Here is a 22511-nt window from a genome sequence, read left to right as displayed (position 1 = left end):
TTATCAAAGCTACTTCATTTAAACCACATAAATGTGTTTGCGATTCTTGGTGAATTTTATCTCATAATCTGGAATCACCAAACAAATTCATTCATAATCTGCATGTTACGTTCACTCTGTAATGCAACTTGTTGACCAAGATAATATCATACATGTCATATTTAAGGAACGCTGCCCTGGAAATTCGGTTGACGTGAGGGAGACCCCATGGAAATATATGGGTAAAGCCTTTTTGTGAACACTGAGCACATTTAAACCACTCATGCAAATGTCTTTTGCCAGCAGGGTAGCGAGAAAAGGCTAGTTTTCTGCTAAAGCCTTGTTTTTGCAGAGGCACCAAAACACCTTTTTCCTGTTTCACTTGGACCCTGTGTGTCAGCTCCAGCATGGTAATGTGTTTTCACTTCTTAGGTACATGAGCAGACACACAACTTCACGGCTGTGAGTGCACACGCTGTTTGTGCAACTATGCTTCATAAATCCAGACCGTTGGGTCAAATTGTGCAAACCACATTTATACACATTGTCCATCACAGCGTGCGAAGGGTTTCTGGCGTCTGTGAGTGACTCACTGAAGAATGGGTTCCTAAGATTGAACCGTTTCCTGTCAGTTCTCTCTGCGTCCAGTGACAGTCTGGACGTCTATGACGTCTATGAGCAGCTCATACAACATGGAGCAGAAAAAGAGTGACATTTACAGATGCTCCTGGAAGCAGCATTAAATGTCTCTAAATGTCCTTCATTTATGTCTTCGAAGTCTTTAGCGTGATCCAAAATTATCAGCTGATTAACATAGTGATGGTCACATCTCTGCTCATATGTACATGTCCACGTCAGATGTCTTTGGTCCCCCATCGATTAGGGCCCCCTCATCCTCCGATAAGTGGCTAGCTAATGGTGTCTGCATGGACATCCTGCTAACTTTGACCTGCTTCTAATTACAGGAACACTCCAGTATGCATTCATTAAGTTGGTATTTCACTGGACTAATGTTCAAAGAGTGAGGGTTGGGTTCAGCATCAAGGTCAGTCTTTTGGTGGGTGACGTTTTTGGGCTTTCCACTACACTGGAAGGGGAAAAAGCCTTCCATCTGTCAGCTAATGCACTCAAGGCTAAAAGGTGTGCTAAAATACTTGTAGCGTTCGTAGTGTAAACAGCTGTCATAATTCTGCCATGCTCAATTAATCTAACACTACACTTTTCCAGACCCTGTGCTGCGACCGCCTCGGCTCACGTGAGCACACCTACACACATGTACGCACGTCCTTACACAGATGTACGCACCCGGCGTATGTGCGGGCACGCTGAAACACTGAGGCACACATTTGTGTCCACTCAGAAAAATAAACAAACACGCAAACCACGGGTTTTGCATGAGTACGCTACAGCGCCGAGCTGCGCCTGTCAGGTTCAAAGGTAACCTTCCTCACATTTGCCATTTGTCTGTGTCCAGGGGAAAACACACTTGGGGGAAAAAAAAAATACACATGCACGGACAAAGTAAAATGTCACAACGACTTGATAAAAAGCAGAGAGGAAGGGAACAATGACGACGTTTACTTTGGGACTCTTAAAGGTCAAAGAAAGTCACTTTTCATATTCATACCACGATGACCACCACACCAATGTCCCCAAGTGGACGATGGAAAATTCCACTGATTTTTACCAACTAGGACACATCGCAAGAATATCACTGATTTACTGATATCAACACACTGCAAGAACACACCGTTGTTTCCATTTTTTTTTAAACAATCAAGTGATGGAAAAACCTGTCGATGATTCTCACTTCACACCAAACATATGTTAGCCAATCCAATGAGCTGCATATGCATTTAATCTGATTTCTGTGTTTATCAACAGGTTAGATAACAGCTCTGAGAGAAAACGGCTATCACGGCAACGATCTGCCAACGTCTGCTCGTTACTGTCCCCAGCAGGTCATGGAAGAAAGCCTCCAGTTCCTGCGTGATTTATTTTCCTCTTCCTTTGGATGCGGGAAAGCCCTACGTGACCTGGAGTCAAGGGCTTACAGGACACAACAAGGATGGCATAGTAGTTGGAGAGAGAACTTGATGTTCTCGTGATGGATGTGCGTGTGATTGCCAACATGTGTGTGTGTGTGTGTGCACTGTACAAACAGGGATCAATTCTAGATACATAAAACTGTGACAAATAAGAGCACAGGAAACCTGTAGTCGTCATGTGACTCACTTTGAAGGCTGCAACACAACCCACACAGATTGGGTGATGCTTTGATAAATTATCTGTCCAGTGTAAAATATCAAGATATTGATCCAAGAAGATTCTGTTTCGGCCTAAAGGTGTGGTTACACAGGACAGAATCCAAATGAGCCCCACATCTCCAAGGAGTTGTAGTAGAAAAAAAACTGACAACACTTTCTGAAAAGGAAAAATGTCATTTTAACAGTGGGGGAGGGGGGGGGGGGGGGGGGTGTGAACGTATCCCATAATGTGGAACATCACATGTTCTCCCTGCGTCTGAGATCACTTACAATCTCTCACATATTTTTTGGTGAAGATATTTTGGCACCGGCTCCGCAGAAACAATTCAAAACCAGAGACAAGAGGTTCCTGCTAAAATTGGTCCATGATGCAAGAACACATGTTATTATTCTTCTGTCCGATGCTAACGGTGATGCTATCCTTACAATTCAATGAATATTAAAATGATACACTAAAAAAGGGGGAGGGAGAAGGAGACGAGAGTCAAAAACAACTCAGTAAAAAACAGATGCTGCAAACAACACTGTGAATACTGAAAAGAGGGAGGGGGAGTGGGGGGCATTTTTGAGGCACATGGGTTTCTGTTGGACTTAAAAGATTTGGCTTTATTGAATTTGTTTGATCATCATATTTGTTCTCTTCTGGAGTCCTGTGGAGCTCGCCCATGTGAGCACACATGGAGCAAATCTAAGAAGAAAAAACAAAACAAAAAAAGATTTTTAAAAATTATACCTGAATTGCTAACTCTAGCATGAAGAAGCACGAGACGATACGGGTGAGGGCGGGGGCGGGGGGTAGGGGTGTTAGGGGTGTGCACTTCAGCACCTGTAGAACCTACTATGATCCAGGGGTGATTCTGCAGGACCTACAAAGATCAGTTAGGGCTAAGATGTTATTTCAGAGGCATGAACTCCGACCCCTGCTCGATGTGTTGGTGTTACGTTGAATTATCCTGTACAAATGTTAAAAAAAAACAAAGAAAAAAATCTAAGTCACTCAGGTCACAGCAGACCCTCTCAGCCCCCCCTCCCTGTTGGAGGGTTTTTACAATGGATTGGTTTTGCAGAGCACGCCTCTGCCAACTGGCTACAACCACTAAAAAGTGCCGAGCATCCACAGGAACACACACACACACACACACACACACAGACAGGGGGAGAGACACACATAAAATCATTTATTTGTGTGCATGGAAATTGGATTGTTTTGACTCCGCCAGACAGATAAAAACAAAGAACCAAGTAAATTCACTCATGATCAGTTAAGTCCCCCCCAAACGTTCAGATTGGCATGAAGGAGTCTGAGGAGGGCTGAGTTCAGCTCAGTTCAGCTCAGTTCAGTTCAAAGGCAGCCATCTGCACCAGTACTGAGGCAGGAAATTACTTATATGCAACGCTCCCTATCGGCAAGGAAAAGCAACAGAACTCCCCCTAAACTGTACTGTACTGTACAGCGCAGAAGCGCAATGGATGAACGAACGAACGAATCTCTTCTCTCTCTTTTTTTTCTTTTCTGGAACGTCACTCTGTGCGTTTTACGCGTCCCTACAGGGTTAAAAACACCGTGCGTAAAGATGTCAAACAGTCTGCCGGGACTGTGTTCTGTACCCAGGGCGTCTGTGTGTATGTTTTTTTTTCCTGCACAGCCAGTGAACGTAAATGCATCATCGCTATCTGAATTCAACTACACCATGTACATTTACAGTGCGTGTCTCGGGGAGATACGAGCGACGAGAACATCCACGCCGTAGAAAGGCGCAGAGCCGGTGCGTGGAGCGCGCTCAAGAGGGGAAACCCTGGGTCTCTCGGTCACGTCTCGTAACTCCGGTAGCCAATCCAAAGGTGTCGATTCAAGGGTGGAGGTGGGGAGTCGAGAGTCGAGTGGAGGGGGCGCACTCCAGCTTGCGGCATGAGCTGCGAGCTTTGAGCGCTTTACGCACGCACATGCGCGCGCACACACACACACAGACACACACTACCCATACACGCATGCACCGAACCTCAGCCTAACGCGACGTGCTCGCTCACAAAGTTTTGGCAATTACATCATAGTTTTAAAATAGCCAAGTCGGCTAAGAGAAATTACATTTTACGCACAGTGACATCAGCTGGCGGTCAAGTGATGCGGTAGCCTACATCCACTGCCCGGCCCCCTCACTAATATTTTATGATAATAACCCACACGCGTCACATTTAAAGTGAAAAATGAAAAGAAATAATTATTGAGATGAAGGAGGACAAAAAAAATCACTTTTCGGCGTCTGTCACAGCCTGGAACCTTACAAACTTAAATAATGCTCCAGGTTCTCCAGTGACCCTGTGTTTGCACCGTAAACCTAAAATATCCAGTGCACTTTGAAAAGCATTACATCATTGTCTGGTCTGATAAATGAACTCATCCTCAACTCGCTGAAACTGCAGCTTCCTCTGTGTTTCGCGGCGTAAAAACACTGCAGTTTAACACCTTTTATTCTCCGCTTTAGCGGCAAAGAGTTTGGTTGACAACGGGACGATGTGGGAGGATGGTCTCTCCTACCTGCAATCACTGTGGGTGATCGTTGACCTCCCTCGGGTTTGATCCACATCTCCAGAGTGAAATTTCCTCTGGGTATCTCCACGCCGGGCTTCAGCCGCAGCTGATCTCCTCTGCCGGTGAAATACACAGCTTTCCCCCGGTACGGAGAGTTGTCCTCGGCGTGAGAGGACCGCCGTCGCTGGCGCAGCACCCGTCGCTCAAAGCCGGGCAAAGAGCGTTTGCCCCGGGGCAGACGTGTGGCACAAGCCCCCGGAGTGGTGGCTCTCGCCTCCCTCATGCGCACCAAGTCCCTCTTGGATCTCCCCTTTCCCCGGGCTGTCCCGCACTCTGATCCAAAACACAGGATGAGAATCACCAGGCAAGACAGCCAGAGAGATGTCCAAAGTTTCATTTTTTCGGAAGAAGGAAATGACAGAAAAAAAAAAATTAAAATAAAGCAAAAAAGAAAAAGAAAAAGAAAAAAAGGGCAAAACTAAAATTCTAAGAAAATGTATGTCCACAAATGTTCTTCTCTTTGGAATCCTCTTTGAGTTTGTTTTCCCTTCTCTCTCTCTCTCTCTCTCCCTCTCTTTCTTTCTCTCCCTCTCTCTCTCTGTTTTACAGCGGTAAAATGTCAAACCGTAAAAACTGTCAAAAATAAACCCATAAAGCTATGCTGCTTTCAGCCTCGACCCCCCGTCTTCAACAAAACTACTCTTCAGACATGGGGGACACGGGAATATTTGATTCATGTGTTCCACGGTGCCTTTTCAATGGGTCCCATTTAGCCAAAGGGATGACTAATAGTGATCAATCAAGAGGGGGGTCCGGCCGATGCCCCCCTCATCCCCTCTGGACGGTAGACGGAGTTTTCTCGCAGAAATCCACAGTTGTGCGCCGGGCTCCTGTCACACCTTTCAGTTGTTTCCTGATCCTACCCGTAAAACAGCATAAGAAATAACACATATTAAAATCCAAAGAAAAGTGACAACAAAGCGACCTCTCATATTTATTCCCTCGGAGAGGGCAAGTAAAAAAAATAAAAAATAAAAAAAAATGCAAAGCTGTTTTTTGTTTTTTTCTGAAAAGAAAAAAAATCTTTAGGGGAAAATTTTCAAATCCAAACTTCCCTGTTCCTGCACAAAAGTTAAAATGCACACACTACAATATCTGGTTAAGGCAAAAGACAGAGAGGGAGAGCGGCAGAGAGCGGCAGAGAGCGGCAGAGAGCTGCAGCAGGAAGCATCGCGGTCCTCATTGATTGCCTGGAGCAGATACACTTAGAGGAGAAACTGCCTCTGAAGCGGACGACGTGCTCCGACTCCTCCAAGTCTTTTCAAGAACAACTCATGTTTCATGCGCTGAGAGTGTGTGTAAGTGTGTGTGTGTGCGTGTGTTTCCAAAAGTGGGAAGTCACAAACACACACATACACACACAGGTAGGCAACACATTGACGGTAATTGTCTCTGTGGCGCACACACACACACACTCACACTCACACACACACACACACACACACTGATGGGATGGTGTTTACGGAGTTTGGAGGGCGCATGTGTGTATCCCTCTAGTGGTTACAATTTAAACACTCCTACCGACACTTCCACCGCCGTCCACACAACACGCAGGACCACAGCCGTCAGCACACACACACACACACACATACATACACATACATACATACATACATACACATACACACACACACACACACACACACCAACCCTGAAGCAAAGCAGGAATTATTCAAGGCGGTGACACCCCCAGAAGAAGAACAAATCCCCGGGGTGTCACACTAAAACTGCCCCCCCTCCTGGTCACCCAGGTTCACTTTACTACCTAGAAATCCCTCCTTGGGTTCTATCTGATAAATGAAGACAAATATGAAAACAAATAGTATTTAGTTTGTAGGTCTATGTTCCTTAATTTAAATATTATTATTATTATTATTATTATTATTACTATTATTATTATTATTATTATTATTATTATTATTAGTAATAATAATAATAATAATAAACCACTATTGGCTGTTGTCATTTCTTCTGTAAAAAAAGGTTAGAGAAGGGACTTGAGTGAGTTAAAGTTTAGAAGAAGAAGAAGAAAAGAAGGAAAGACAAAATAAAGTATTAAAAATCTTTTTTTTTTCATTTTCCATATTTTTGGGGCAAACCAATGAAACTGTTGCAAACACTGCAGGCCAGTAGGTGGCGGTAATGCAACTAATGTGTGTTTGCCTGTGACGCAGAAAGAGCATTTTCTTTCTACTTTATGTCATTATCAAAAACTAAGAATAGACTCAACAACTCCCCCTACACAAGTTTACAAAAACTACACTTGAGCCTTGGTTAGCTTTTACTCTCGCTTAATTCAACTGTTGTTTCCGTGAACAAAACATCGGGACGGGGACTTCAATGCATTGTTTTGATGAGTTAATTATACACAAAATAAAGAATGAACTTTTTTTTCAGTTTTCAATTGTTGTACAAAATACATACTACAGCCCAGTAGGTGGCAGTAATGCTTCCATATTTTTTTTGCTAGCTGCAAAGAAGATGCAAAGGATGATAAATGATGCGACGGCGCACAACAAAGTTTGGTGAACACTGAAGGATGAAAAAAGTAAACTGCTAGCACAGACAACTTACGCTAACGTTAGCTACAACGCTTCTGGTAGGGGCTAACGGTGTCTCGTCACCACAACAGAGCAGGTGATGAGGTTTGAAGTTTGTTAATATTTTTGGTACAGACTTATGTCTAGATGTAACAGACGCATCACTGCTTTAAAGCAGAGGTCTGCAGACCGGTACTGGTCCGTAGGTCATTTGATAACGGACCACAGAGAAGGAGTCAATAACTTTCCACTAACTTTCCACTACATTTGAAGTTAATTTTTAAATGTTTAAAAAATAACATATTTGAGACTTCAATACTAACAAAATAAAGTCTAAAAGATGTTGTTTTTTTTTTATTTACAGATCAATGATATGTGTGGCCCTACCAGTCCATGGTACGGACCGGTAACAGTCGACCCGGTCCTTGGTACAAAAAAGGTCGATGACCTTTGGAGTATTTATTATTCCCACTAAAAACATCAAAAACTACTACATCTTTAATCTGATTGGAAAACCAACTTGCTACTCCTAACCCACCCCCCTCCCCTCAACCCCCCGCGGCCTCCCCCCATGCCTCCCTCTTTCTGGAAAGTTTTCCATTTTAACTCTGGCACAGTACGATGTATTGTAAGGTAGATCTTACTGTTCCTGTCAAAGTCATGTTTCTCATTAGAGTCCTCTCAAAAGTAACTGAGCAGCAGCAGCAGCAGCAGCAGATCAAACCATATGGCACTCACTGTGCCTTCTTTACTCGACTCACTCCATACAATTAATAACACGTCGGTTCTTCGTTTTCATTCTCACTATCTAATTCCACCTTATTACACACCTATTTCAGCCGGCTTTCACTTCTGTGTCGGCTAGCCTTCGACAACGACCGACTGGAGAAACTGAAGGGGCCTCCGACGCCCACACTTCTCTAAGAGAAACGTAAAGGATTGGTGAGTTTCAGGTTGAATCACGCAACCTAGTGTTTACCCACGTGTCAGCGGAGATGGATGTGAATTTCAATACCGCACTTTCCAGTGAAGGTTTGAAATCTTTTTCAGATCAGTGACACAGCCTTCAACACAGGCCCAGAGTGAAATGAAAACAATCCTTTGCTTAATGTAACTTTTGATCTGTGGATGTTCTGACACAGAAAACACAGAGACTTTTCCTTCTTTTCTCCTCTGGAGAGACACTCTGCTGGAATGCCGGTGCCCCCCCCCCCCCCCCTCTTGGCCTCCCCCCTTTTGCTTGTTTGTCGTAAATGTGTGTTTAGACAGCCAAAACTTTCCACCTACCATAAAGGGCAAAGAGAACAAACATTAAATATTTGCTTTCTTTCTTTTATGGCATTTCCACTTCAGCCCATATACTTCCTTTTGTGCGAGACGTGAAGGGAAATGGTTTATTGAAAGGTGTTTGACCTTGAAAACTGCCATCAGCAAAAGTTTCACATGCAGGGTAAAAAAACAAATCAGGTCTAATCAAGGCCTGTTTTTTTTTTTTGTTTTTTTTTTTCTTGCAGCGGATGTCATATTTATGGTGAAATTCTCACTTACTCACAGTTTTCTTTTTGTAATTCATTCCTGCAAACGCCGCTGCCGTCTTATTTTAGTCCATGTTTCCCAGCTGTAACATGAAGGCAGTGTTAATTACTGGCAATTTTCTTTGAAAAAAAAAAGTCACTTGTCACTTTATTTTTAAAACCTGTTACAAGCTACTTTTGCACATTCAAACCCACTTCATGATGTGTCATGGTGTGTGTTTCTCCCTTTGATCGCTCTCTTCCTACTCAATATATTTTTCTGGCGTATTTACGTTGTGTGATGTTGACTTATGGCGAACATCCAACCGTCGGTGCAGCCACTGATGGTAACATTCGCGTTTACAACCGATTATGTGACAAAGCAACTCGAACTTGAATTTTCGTGGCAACATTAGGAAAATGGAAAGACAACTCCACCGCGGTGACAAAGTATCAGAGGAGGAGGAGAAGGTGAAAGACTTCTCCGGTCCTGTTATTACAGTCTTCACCTAGGATCAGACTGTGACTATCTCTGTTGAGCAACGCCAGTGCTGAAGATAGAATCAGTGACATCACGTCTTGCAGCTAGCATCCTTCTAAAGCAGGAACACAGTGTGCAGACGGGAAGGACAAAATAATACCGACGTACGCTCACGGAGAGGTCGCTTCCTATCCTTCAGTTATACGAGGGGAGTCGAATTGTTTTACTACAGCCCTGGCATCAGCACACAGCTGCGGGCAGCGGGGACCAATCAACATGCACGAACTTCAAACTCTGCTTCACTTTATTGACTTGTGATATAAAAACAAAACAAACTTTTTTTTAACCAGTTTCCCAAAGAATTAAAAAAAACAGGAAAGGGTCAAGATCTTAGCCCAGTGATCTGGGATGGTTCATGTCACAGAACAAGAGTGTAGGCCTGTCTGTGTAACTATGACTGGCTTTAATTTCACTGAGTCGCCTCAAGCTTAAATACCATCTCAATGTCCAGAATGTGTTTGCAGAGGCTTCAACTTCAGGTCAGACACAGTAAATAATTCTATGGCCGACAACCTGACTGATACGACTGCCAAATGGAGGGATCGTAGACTGAACAATATTACTGTAACTTTGAAACTGAAACTCTTAACGTTTACTACAAGCTACCATCAAGATGCACGGGAATGAATGAAATCCACCAACTTTAGGAGGCTACATTTTTTAGGTCCACCTTCGTATATTTTTAGTTCCATCATTTGGATTAATCACAAATATAACAGGAAAACACAAGAAAAGAATCCTTTGTTTTATCATGGTTAATTGTGATTAACTAGGATAACGTGATTAATCGTGATTAATCATAATAAATCTACAGCTATGCTATGAATAATTAGATTTGTTTAATCTGCATAGTTTTAAGTCAAACTAAAAAACTAAAAAATAATTGTACAATAGTTTGACACTACTGTTGGTGGTAGTGGTGGTTTGTGCGATTCTTTTTTAGGGGGCGGGGGGCTTTACCTTTGACATGTAGATGCTTGTGTGTATGACTGATTCAAGTCCTTTAATTGCCTAAATGTGGGTTCTTTGAGTTGAATTGAATTGAGAAGCCATTTTATCTGGTCACACCCTTGTCTCCCTGTAGACAATGATCAGTTTCGTCAAACATTTTTTCCTCTACGGTCTTGCAGCCATTTCTATCTTCCCGTCACTTGTGTTTGACGGTAAAGTGGTCTCAGCGTTGTGCAATAATCCCAGCACGTCATCCGAGCGACAGAGGAGCACTGAGAATCAAATATGGGGGAAAGAAACATGGAGGTTTAATCCATTAATGCACCCAGATTAATCTGTGACTCTGGCCGGCCTAAAGTGAAACCTAAATGCTGCCTTTCTCGCTCTTGTTTTTCCCCCGATGGCGTAGATCTACAGACGGACTTTCACAAGAGCGAGAGAAGTTAACACGTTCAAGCACGATGTGCTTGAAGGTTTAGGTTTACAGTAAATAAGGGGAATTTCTGACTGGTCCAGAGAGGTGATAGGAAAATAGAGTGGTTAGGCAAGGCTGCAGTGACAATAGGATTCCATTTCGTTTTGTACATTACATTTTTTTTTTCAAATTTCTTTTTTTTCTAAAATATATTTTTTTATTTGTTCGTCTGGGACAAATAACTTGAATTATATTAAATTGCAGTGGTAGGATTAGCTCTGCGGGGGCAGTAGTGTGTAAAAACATGTAATTCAATGACAACTAGCGTGCGGACTAAAAAAACAAAAAGAGGGGGAGAAGGTTGGGAGTGTCGGGGTGTAATCTTCGCAGAGAGATGTAAGAACTGAAATGGATGTTTTTTCAAAAAAAAAAATCTCAAAGATTAATGAAAATGTATATATTCCCTTAAATCGCCTCTAATCTGTTCTAATGCTTTTGACAGCTGTCACTTATATGCGCTTATGGAAGGGCAACCGGTTCAGAAGGACATGACCGTACTGACATGGACACTGACTGGAGCTGTTGCTGCTGTTGTGCAGGATTCATCATCAAAACACTAAATAGAACAGTTCTGCCTGGTCAGTCAACGTAACGAAGATCTGGTCTGAGGAGAAACCACTAAACTTGATTTTGATAAATTTACAAATTTATACCATTTAAATCCCTGGGTCACATCAGGCCTCTCTGCTCAGCGCTCCTTTCAGATTTCACCCCAAAACCAATGCATAGCCTCTTGTCCTACTCTTAAAGTAATGTAATATATCTGTTCACCAAAGACCAAAGAGTCGTATTGCTCTTTTTCATTCTACATCATAAAAAAATTACAAAAAAATTAAATTTCCTTTCATTCTACATCATAAAAAAATTACATTTTTTTTAATTACAAAAAAAATAAATTTCCAAAAAAAAAAAATTCAAAAAGAAAAAAAATGCAAAAAAAAAAAAAATTCAACAAGAAAAAAAATTTCCACATCACATGATGGTCAGCTGGTCAGCAGTCTGCGCTATTTTGCAAGTTGTGAAATACAAAATATTACTAATGGAAAAATTAATGATATGAATTTACAAACCCTTGGTCATAAACAAAGATCTGTGTTAAATGTGGGTTCCATGGCCTGGCATTGGAGAACCACTGAGTTACAAAGGTGTCAGAACGCTTGGATTGAACGGCCGTCCATAGACGTGCGTTCCTCATCATCTTTACATCCTGTTGTTTTTTTTTTTGTTTGTTTTTGTTTGTTTTTTTTATTCTGCAGTTGTGAGCTGTGTGGTAAACAATAAACCATTATGGGTCTCCAACAGCAACCGAAAGCTTGCCCTTTGCGTTAACTCTGCTGCTTTTGGGGAAGAATTATATGTGCAGGGGCGCGGAGTACGGCACAGTCAGCCCACTGCTGCCTGCCACCGCTACAGCAGATCCGTCTAGACGTTAGAGCACGTCCATATGGAGATGGTTAAAAAGCTCATTAGCCAGCCTACTTGAAATACAGTTGCAGTGACGCTTGTCCATAAAAACACAAAGTAGAGTGGTTTCTGCAGTGGTATTAACCAGGTTGAGGCATCAAGCCCCCAGGACTGACAACAATTTGGCACCGTTTCACCAAACGATGGCTGAAACTGAACCCTTTCCAAGAAAGCAATAAGGAAAGAAATTATTTCTTGGAGGATTTCTGGGACTTTTTTTTTTTCTTGAGGTAGTCTGATCCATCTGGGCGAGGAAAAGTGGAAAAATGTTTGGTAAGGTGAATGGGATACGGCCCAGTAGAAGAAAAATGGCTCGGTCTTATTAAAAAACCATTTATGTTGACCAAAAGCTCGCTTTAGGGCAAGGAAAGATTTGAGGAAAAGAGTGCAAAGGCCAAATTTATGCAGCAGTCATTGCCAGTTTGTCACTGCTGAATTATCAGCATTACATCCACATTCAACTCGTTCCACTACGACTCAGAGCCGTCTTATTTTTCTTACGAGATGTTGCTCGACACATCCGTATTGTATACTTAACCCAACGTGGAACGTTTTGAAAAATGCACACGTCTGCACAGCTTATTCAGGCTAACAAGGGAACCCGATGCCGTACGCTGAAGTGTAGCTAAATGCGTCAACAGTAATGAATTAGGCATGAAAAACAGCCTTTCCCCTCGATTTAGGAAAAACACCTTAAAGGGTTTTCACTGCAGTAATAACGCAGGGATAACAATAATGGATGAACTAATAGACTCACTCTAACAGGTTCTTACAAATCCACAGAAAGTTCCAGAGTTTGTAAAGTTTCCTTTGCCTCATACACCAGTTCCTTCTTTCTTGTTTAGCTTTTTTTTTTTTTTTTAATGGGTCAAGACTTAACTGTGCGTCTTCGCTCTCATCAAACTGAAACAAAACAATAGAGGAATAAAGTTAACAACTGTGTTTGTGTGCGTTTAGTGGAGTGTTTAGCAAACAGGAGGACAAATAGTTTTCCCCGGGAGACGGTGATGAGGATAACAGCGAAGAGGAGATTGAGTGCTCAGCGTTTATTGAACATTCTTTAAGGGAACGCCGCTGCAGCTAGTAAACGCTGAACACTCCTTTATTTTTATTTTTTTTACGTGTATTGCAACGACGGTAGTGTTATACATATTAGTTCACTAATATGAATTTAAACAACAACAAATGCTCTGATAAGGTGATTTTTACAGTAAATTGGCAGAGACAGAATTTTTATAATTATACGTTTGTCATGATTTTGATTGTTGACCGAATCAATGACATTTTTATCTACATTCATCTTCACTTTTACACATATGTCTGTCACATTCACAGATTATTATAAAACTATTTAAATTCAAGACTTTTTTTTTGCATTACCGCCACCTGCTGGGCTTAAGGTTATACTTTGTCCATTGCCTTTACAGGTTTTTTCCTAAGTTATGGTAGTTTGAAAACTGAAAATGAATACCTTATTTGTTTACATTGTTAATTTGTCTGTAACTAGCTAATTTATTTTAAATTAGCACAATAAAGTAATCTATTACACAGATCTAGATCTACAAATAGCTGTATCTTGTTTTATAGCAAAGTAAGTCGCATAACAGCTAACTGACAACAAACTAGCTAAAAATAATACTTAAGTCAAACCATAGGCATAGCTCAACATGAAGTAAGTCTGCTAGCCAAAACTCTGTCAGAAAATAAGATAGAAACAAACAAAATTACAGAAATTCGTGTAGTTAGCTATATTAGCTACATTAGCTAAAAGGGTGAATAAAAGCTGATTTAAACGAGTCAGTCACAAAAATGGCTAAAGGCTAACGACAAGTAGCGAGTCAAATAGTGGCCGACAGACTTGACAAGACTGACTCCTGAGAGGTAACACAGCCATGTGTCATGTATCACTTTCTAATGTTAGCTAGTTGGAAATTTAGATTTTCAAACACTAGATTGATTCCAACTAGTGGTATGATCCAGATGAAGACATTAGTGCTTCATATTTGACAACACTGTTCCACATCTGCACGGACTGTATATTTAAAACAAACATCCATCTATCCATCATCAACCGCTTATCCGGGACCGGGTCGCGGGGGCAACAGTCTGAGCAGGGACACCCAGACTTCCCTCTCCCTCGACACTTCCTCCAGCTCCTCTGGGGGGACCCCAAGGCGTTCCCAGGCCAGCCAAACAACCAAACAACCAAATAAAATCTTCAGCTTTGAAGAAAAAACAACAACAACAACAATTGACTCCTGGACATGTGCTGAGCCAGACTGGGACAGACTGGGGAAGACTGGAGCAGAGAGGCTGGCGCACTGGACGAGCCCATCTCGAGTGCTTGTTTGCAGAGTCAACACTGTGAAGAAATAACCTTTGTAGCCACATCTCAAAGGTTGACACCGACTAAAGGTTTCTCCTCAAGCCTCGTTGCTCAATATCCCAGAGAGTGCAGGTTTCATTGGCAGGACAATATTAACATTTATTGGAACAATCGAAGAAACGCAGCGCGCCAACAGCTCAAACCGTAAATCAGAAGTCAGCCTGGGTCCATGAAACGCGGCGGGGACTTGGAGGGAACGGAATAATGCCTTTAGCTCAACGCTTAAGTCGCTAAGCAGGAAAACACATGCTGTAGCATAAGTAAACAATGCACAACACTGCACCGAGATGGGCAAACAATAGGCGCGTGCTGATTTGCAGTAGGCGATGCTACGTGCTACCCTAATGTGTCTAGGCCAAACAATGCAAAAGCCGATTATGCAAATTGGGGTTATCGAGGGCACCGCGATGTAACAATGGCACTGAGTTGATTGAGCTGGGCCTTGTTTGGTCTAATAGTGTGTGCGTGTGTGTGTGTGTGTGTGTGTGCTACCCATCCCCACGGAGCCCTCCCTCCCCCCACTCCTACAGATGCCCTTCCCTGAACCCCCTATCCCACAGTCCCTGTTTAAAGGCCTCATTATAGGGGCTGCTGTCAATCACAAGGTCAGGGGTCACGGCAGAGGATCAGTTTGATCAATACCCCCTGGTCGGATCAATCGACTTGTCTTTGCTTTTCCACCAATGAGACACGAGCTCCCGTCAAAGGAAAAGAGTCGCAGAAGAAAGAGTGGCAGAAAGAATTAGGAGTTAAAAAAGAGAAGAGGAACACATCTGTCTCCCTGGACCCAGCTCAGAAGCGCCGGGGTTTTTGTTTTTTTGTCTTAGCCTACGACGACATTGTCAAGGACATTGATGAGTGATGTGCGTCATTGTGATGCACCTGTAATGCACTTGGGTCCTGCCGTGCTTGTTCCAGGTCTGAGACACCTTGTGAGAGATTTAGAACTCTGGCTGCACCACGTTCACGTGTATACAGCCATAACACACTCAGAGGGTGGGGAGGGGGGAGAGGGGGAGGGGGAGAGAGAGACAGAGAGAGAGCGAGAGAGAGCGAGAGAGAGAGGCCACATTACTCTTATTTAGTGGAGGCAATAATTCCACAATATATTTGTGGAGACATTTCAAGCCTTCACTGTGGTTAAAAAATAAATAAATAAATAAATAAAATATATATAAACACACATATACAAACGCACATATATACGCATATACATATATACACATATATGCACATATATACACACATATACATACTTATATGTACATAGACATATATACACATATATACACACACACATACAGTATATACACTGATATATTTAAATATATGCACTGAAAACAATTAGACCTCTCAATCACTGAAGCATTCCTTGATTTAATTATAAATCATCCCATTTCACGCACCGTCCAAATTACGAGACAGACGCGGCCACTCCTCATTTCCTCCCAGCAGTTGCAGTGTTAAGAAAATTGAAGTGATCCATTAGCTTTGATTATCAAACAGGCTTTAATAAATGGGTCATTTTTCAGTATCCCCTCAAATTAAAATTGCCCAGTGTGTATTTTCAACTCGGTGTCTCCCTCGGTGCCAAGGAATTCTTCTCCCCGAGGAATAATTTCTGCCTCCAAGTAGTTACAAATCATGGAAATGAGATAATGGAATACAGAAAAGTAAGGCGTTCGATGCTAAATCATTAAAAGTATACTTTCTTTACGTTGTCTCCGATATTGACGCCACGCACGGCATCGTTGGCCGAGAGCCAAGTGTAAAGTGCAGGCTGGCCCGCGCTCTGCCACGATATAGGATAATTCTCTTCCGACTGAAGGCGACATCCTACAACACAGTGACGTCAGGCAGCGGTCCAAGTGATTTTAGAGACATTACAGCGGAGATCCTCTACATACAGACTGAACGAGTGGATTTTGTTGAAAAATATTAAACATTACACATTTTTGCATTTTTTGTTGGTTTTTTTTTTAGTCTGCAAATTAAGAAACTACACTAAAGAGTGAGCTAAAATAATTAGCATTAGCAGGTTACCAAGCTCTGGGTTAGCAAGCGTCTGTGCCATCTGAAAATATACAACTGACTGTGATTTTTATGATTAGTAAAAAGAAAAAAAGAAAAACTAAAATGTGTCCAGCTCAGAATTTCCAAAAACTCATTTGAACATCTTTACAGCTCGACTGCAGTCACAGGACCCACATGTTACATTGGTATTGAGCTACGCATTTTAACTTCGTAAAATAAGTAGAAAATAGTTTGTTTTTTTTAAAGTAAAAAATCTTTACCTACATTTCAGGAAAAAAAACTTTTTTTTTCCATCAAAACATTTCAGACTAAAAAGTCTACAAAGTTAAATTACACAAACTTAAGCGTGACTTATGAAGCAAGGTTTAAAAGGGCAATTAATCTCCATATAAGTCTTAAAATTTCTGCAACTTTCCATCAGAGATCTCTAGGGGGCGTCTTCCTCACCAGGGCACGATCTGCTTGATTGTGTCATTAAAAATACTAAAATTTGTTCCACTTTTCAAAGGTTGAAAGACTTGATTATTTGATCAGATTGATTTTGTGCAGAAATCCATTCTGGTTCTTACGGGTCACGCTCATCTGACAGAATGTGTTCTATGGTCAGATCGAGTGCGTCAAGAAGGTTCCAGGTTCAATTCCACCTAGTCTAAAACACAGACACAAGTCTGGCTGTTTGGACACAAAGTCCATGATCTGGACTGGTCTGAAGTCCAGATCCGTCTCCTGTTCAGAATGTCTGGTCCGTGACGAAGCAAAAGACACGTCTGCAAAACTGCAGGGAGTAATAACAAGAGAATGGAACATGACAAAGAGGTAAACATATGTGGTGAAGTACTTTCTTTGTCATTCCATCTGGAACATAAAAGGCTCTGCTACGAAATCATAGCTTTTTATTCATTTATTTTACTTATTTAACTGTTTGAAAACCAACCCAACTTTTCTGCTTAAAACTGTTGGAACATTTACCACCACCACCCCCAGCACACTTGAAAAAATAAAAATAAAAATAAAAAAAATAAAATCTTCAAATGACTTCCAATTGGACGACAAAGACAATCAAGAGTGAAACGATTCGAACATCGCAGAGCAGCAAACGACTGTGTGGACACTATGGAGACAAAACACAGAGAGGGAGAAAAAAAAAAAAACCTCCTACAGAGAAAACTCATGGAGTAATGAGCCAAGAAAGAAAAGTTGATTATTTTCAACTTCTGACATTTTGAATCATTTTCTGGCCAAATAACACAATTTTACTGCTATGTGCAATGTTACTTGTCAAGCCCCGGGTTCCCTGGGTAAAATATTAATTATACAACAGAGAAATTATGTCAATAAGAAAAGCAGAGTCTTGTCGGGAAATCAAGGAACTCTGGCAGTAACATCTAAGGCAAAAAACCCGGCCCAAAAAAAAAAAGAAGAAAAAAAATCAAAAACGGCAACCCAGTTTATAAGGGGTCTCCAACCAGTGGACTGGGGACCAGTAGTGGGCCATGGATCACATGGTGTTGGACCAAACCAAAAGAAAAACAAAAGTTGCAAAATTGACATTAGTCTGCATGGTATTTTATTTTGAAAAACATTCACTTCCTTTTTTTCCTCTTTTCAGCAGTTTTTTCCTATAAAAACAACATCGCTGGAAAACTTTAACTTTGAAAAGACCTAATGATGAGACGGCAGATTTATAGATGTATATACATTATATATATATTTATATATGATTTAAATGATATATGACGCACTATTGTGTTTTGTTATTCCTGTGACCTCGCCTCACACACACACACACACACACACACACACAAGTACACTGGTCTGTGGAAAAACGCTGTGTGTACAATAGGGCAATGAAATATTAACGCAGAACAAACAGAGCCGTTACACAGTACCAGGGTTCCATTCCAATAATGACATCCGTCTTTCTTACAGTGTGAGGTCAGACTGCTGACGTCGTCCTCAGATCAGGTAAATAAATAACAGCAGTGAGAATGGGGGAGGGGGCGGGGGCCGGGGAGAGTACATCACCGACACCCTATTTATATCACACGGGCAAATTTAACCTTGACCTCATTTTCACAGTGACCACACTCGCTGTCCCTCCAGCCAGGAGTCAAACATTGTACTTTCACACCACGACATCATCTCATAACCCTGACTGCGGAGATTCAAATGCTGCTCTGCCTGCAGTAACGGCCGGTGAAATTCCTCATCGTAAGCTTCACAGACTGCGGGCTGGCACCGGCCAAGAGCAGGGGGAGGGAAAAAAGAACACCTGGATGAACATCATGCGTGCCGGTGAAGGCATCGCGGTGGAGTCATCCTGCCGTGTCTTATGTGACTTTGCCCAGACCCCAACTTTCAGAGGTGCATGAGAAGCCACAGACTCTACTTTTGGCCTACTGTGAGAGAAGACCTTAATCTGACTGCAAGTGTGTGTGTGTGTGTGTGCAGGTGTGGAGTGGGAACGAGGCAGACAAGCACACCAGGTGCCTGTGAGGTCAGGGGCTAGGTGGAGTGTTAGCGAGAACGACACCTGACAGCAGCTGCGAGGATGCACCCTGGCAGTTCTGTACATTCATGTCACTCCTCATAAAAGTCAGCACCTGCCGAGGAGCAGACAGTGCTGGTGACACTGGGTCCTCCCCACAGGATAGAAAACAGAGAGGATGAGAACACTTCCTTCCGCCTGTCCTTCCCTGTTTCTCCATCGCACCCTGAGCCAATAAATCAGGACAGATGTGGTGGAGGATCTGCTGAGTCGGGACCTGAAGGTGACGACGATGCCAACGGCAGTGGTGGAATTTTCCTACACGGAAAAAAAAAAACGACCTCATCTCTGTTCATGTGTTTGTGTAAATCCTAATGAATAAAGCTCGGGTGAGTGTGTGACGGTGTGTTGATCAGCAGTGACAGCTTTCCTTCCTTATGATTGGACTATGGAAAATCAATCCAGTAGGTGGCGCTAATAGAATTTGTATGATAAAACGCTGCCAGTGGGGAAAGGAAAAAAAAAAAGAATCAAGAAATGTGAAGGCTTCCGCACGGTTAGCTTAGTGACACTGGCCATTCTAAGTACTAAGTGACAGAATCAATTTTTAACCTCATATTTGAGCTAATTGTTGGAGGTGTACAGCTCAACAAAACAGCACTTTTCTCCTACGGTCAACACTGCTGCCCAAAATTTGTCTGGTCTACGTACAATTCATAATTTTACTTATTCACTAGTCTCCGATTTTAAACGTATCGCCCTCTGCTTGGGTAAAATAAAAAATTGATTCGGTTCCAGGATTACGTTTCTATTTAACAATAATGTTTCCCAGCTAAACCCAACTACATGGAGTACTGGATATTTTAACAGTACTATCGTAAATAGCAGATTATTTTACAATACAATAGAATCACACTTCACATGTCAAACTGTGAAGTCAGATGAACCTGAAGTCAAAATCAAGATGGCTGCTCATCATATTCACTGATTCATTTAAAAGGCAATAAATCAAACATTTACAATAATTAAAAACTAAAGACGTCATTCACAACCACAAGTCGCCAGTTTCCTACTGGGAGTGGGCCACAATTTAGGACAGAAAACCATGGATGGAGAGCTGGAGTTTCTATCATTCAGTGCACATACGGCCTGGACCAATGACACCTTGGCTTCTGTTGCCAGTTCTGGGCCACAGCGGGGCTACTGTACGTGTCAGCCAAAAGTGGTTTGAAAGACTGAACGGGTCAGATATGGGTCATTTAAGGTGACGACCAAATAACACAGTGGTGGAAATGACAAGCCCACCACCATAACGATACAGTTGAACTTAAATAGATTTTTTAACATTTTTCCACAATAAAATCACATTCATTTGTTTAAGTCACCAATAAAAACAGGTCTGAAACACAAACATATACATGCTGTATTTGTCCTTTTATTCCAGCAATACACAGAAACACTAATTTGGCCCAATTAATCATGATACGTCTGAGAGAACTGTCTTTTCAACCATATATTCTTGTTGTCTTTTCAAAATAAAGGCCCCGGTGCTACATCACTACCATCTACAATAGTGCTCTTCTGAGGATTTGTTTTCACAAGTGGACTTTTTGTGAGTCAAATAGTAGTAGTAGTAATAATAATAATAATAATAAACATCTGTACAATGTCTCTTAAATTAATCTAGTGTCAGATTACAAGTAAAGAGCAATCTGTATATTCTATCTGGTACTGCAGAGGTAGTGAGACGTCCACACGTCATTGAAGAGGTGGGGGGGGTGATGGGTCAGTGGGTCAGATTGAACGAGTTAAATACAAACACTGACAAAGTCCTAATGCAGATGGTATTGGGAGGTGATGCTGAATACGACGGTGGTGTCTTAAGAGTGTTGTAAGGACTGTCACTCTCTCTTTCCTGTTGCCTGAAGGCTTTCCCCAGGCCTGGTTGTAACAGGAGGTTACTGACAGTCTGTGTGTGTTCACCGCTGTGAGCTGCAGCTCACTCAGTCAGACATATCAGCTGGATTTGGTTCAATTTGTGCAGCATTGACATGTTATTCTGCACCTGGGGGATTTCCTACAATCTTCTCTCCTAGAGTCCAAAACAATCCAGATCCTCGTCCACTGTTTGGATTTGGAACAGTAAACCTCTCACTGATATCCAGTCTCTTACTTTTTTTTTCAGATTTTCAGAACCACTTGTAGTTAAGACATAGACGAAAAATATAATTTAATTCAAGCTGTGTTTGCAATCCTCAGCAGAACACTGCAGCCTTCTCTCCTTTCAAATCACCGTGGTGACATTACATAAAAGTTTCTCCAAAAATATCACCAAACACCGAATTATTTTTCAGAACACTTAAAGAAATAACTTTATTTAAGTTTATTTTAATGACTCACAATCTTTAACAATGCCGTTTGTGAATTGATTTTACTCAACAGAAGAATTTAGTGGTCACCCTGTACTTGATAAAAAGTCAAATGCTGCCATCTAGTGTTCACATGGTGGCACACTTTTAATGCAGTTGTTGGGTTTTTTTCTTTAAAAAAGTACGTGAATTGAGCACTAAGGTTAAGTCACACGATGATAATTTAGAGCTGGACGGATATCGAACCTACAGAGAAATATCCTCCATCGGGTGCATGGGATTTCCCTCATAATTGAGGTTGGGGGAGTCATGCTCACCCAAAATAAGCAACCTGCCTCATTTTACAAGGGTTTTATCGAATATCTGATCAGGTTCTTATGGCTCAGAACTACAGAAAATAAATACTATAAACATTTACCTCAACCTCTGACTGCGGATACTACAGTACTTTTATGTCAAAGGCAGTACAGATGTGAGCATTTTAGTTCCAGGACATGTACAGATGTGAGCATTTTAGTTCCAGGTCAACCAGGAAGAAACATTATACAAAATGGCGGCTCAATGATTAAAACTTTTAATCTAACTAATCAGAGTAGGTGTAGATTACTCACTGTTAATCACGATTGTGACGTTAACTTATCAGTTTAAACTTTAATTAAATAAATTAACTTTATTGATGCCACACTTCTGCTAACAGTTGTGGAAACACGGTGGACCAGGTGGCAAGTACATGGTGGGAATTGAACCCAGGACTACCTACTCGTTGCTTCCATAGAAGGTGTGCTAACTGCTTTTACTACAGAACCATGAAATTAACCGACAACAGAATCAATCACTAAACTGAAGTCCTAACTTGTGTTGGGTTTTGAGGTGGTATTTTCAGCTCAGAGTGCTTTCTGCTCGTGAGTTTAAA

At 41.7% G+C, this 22511-nt stretch overlaps 1 protein-coding gene across 1 annotated transcript in view; it reads right to left on the bottom strand.

Moving 5' to 3' along the window:
- LOC103390249 (pappalysin-1) overlaps positions 1 to 5768 on the bottom strand; it is a 74526-nt gene extending 68758 nt beyond the window's left edge. Inside the window, exon 1 of the mRNA XM_017038299.2 lies at positions 4783 to 5768. Within this exon, the coding sequence (XP_016893788.1) occupies positions 4783 to 5173 (391 nt within the window). The 5' untranslated portion in view covers positions 5174 to 5768. The remainder of the gene's footprint in view (positions 1 to 4782) is intronic.
- Between the last annotated feature and the right edge of the window lie 16743 nt (positions 5769 to 22511).

This window comes from Cynoglossus semilaevis, chromosome 14 (assembly GCF_000523025.1).
Source record: "Cynoglossus semilaevis isolate Cse_v1.0 chromosome 14, Cse_v1.0, whole genome shotgun sequence".
Classification (NCBI taxonomy): domain Eukaryota; kingdom Metazoa; phylum Chordata; class Actinopteri; order Pleuronectiformes; family Cynoglossidae; genus Cynoglossus; species Cynoglossus semilaevis.
Note: the sequence above shows the minus strand (reverse complement) of the source record. Positions and strands in the feature narration are given on the sequence as shown.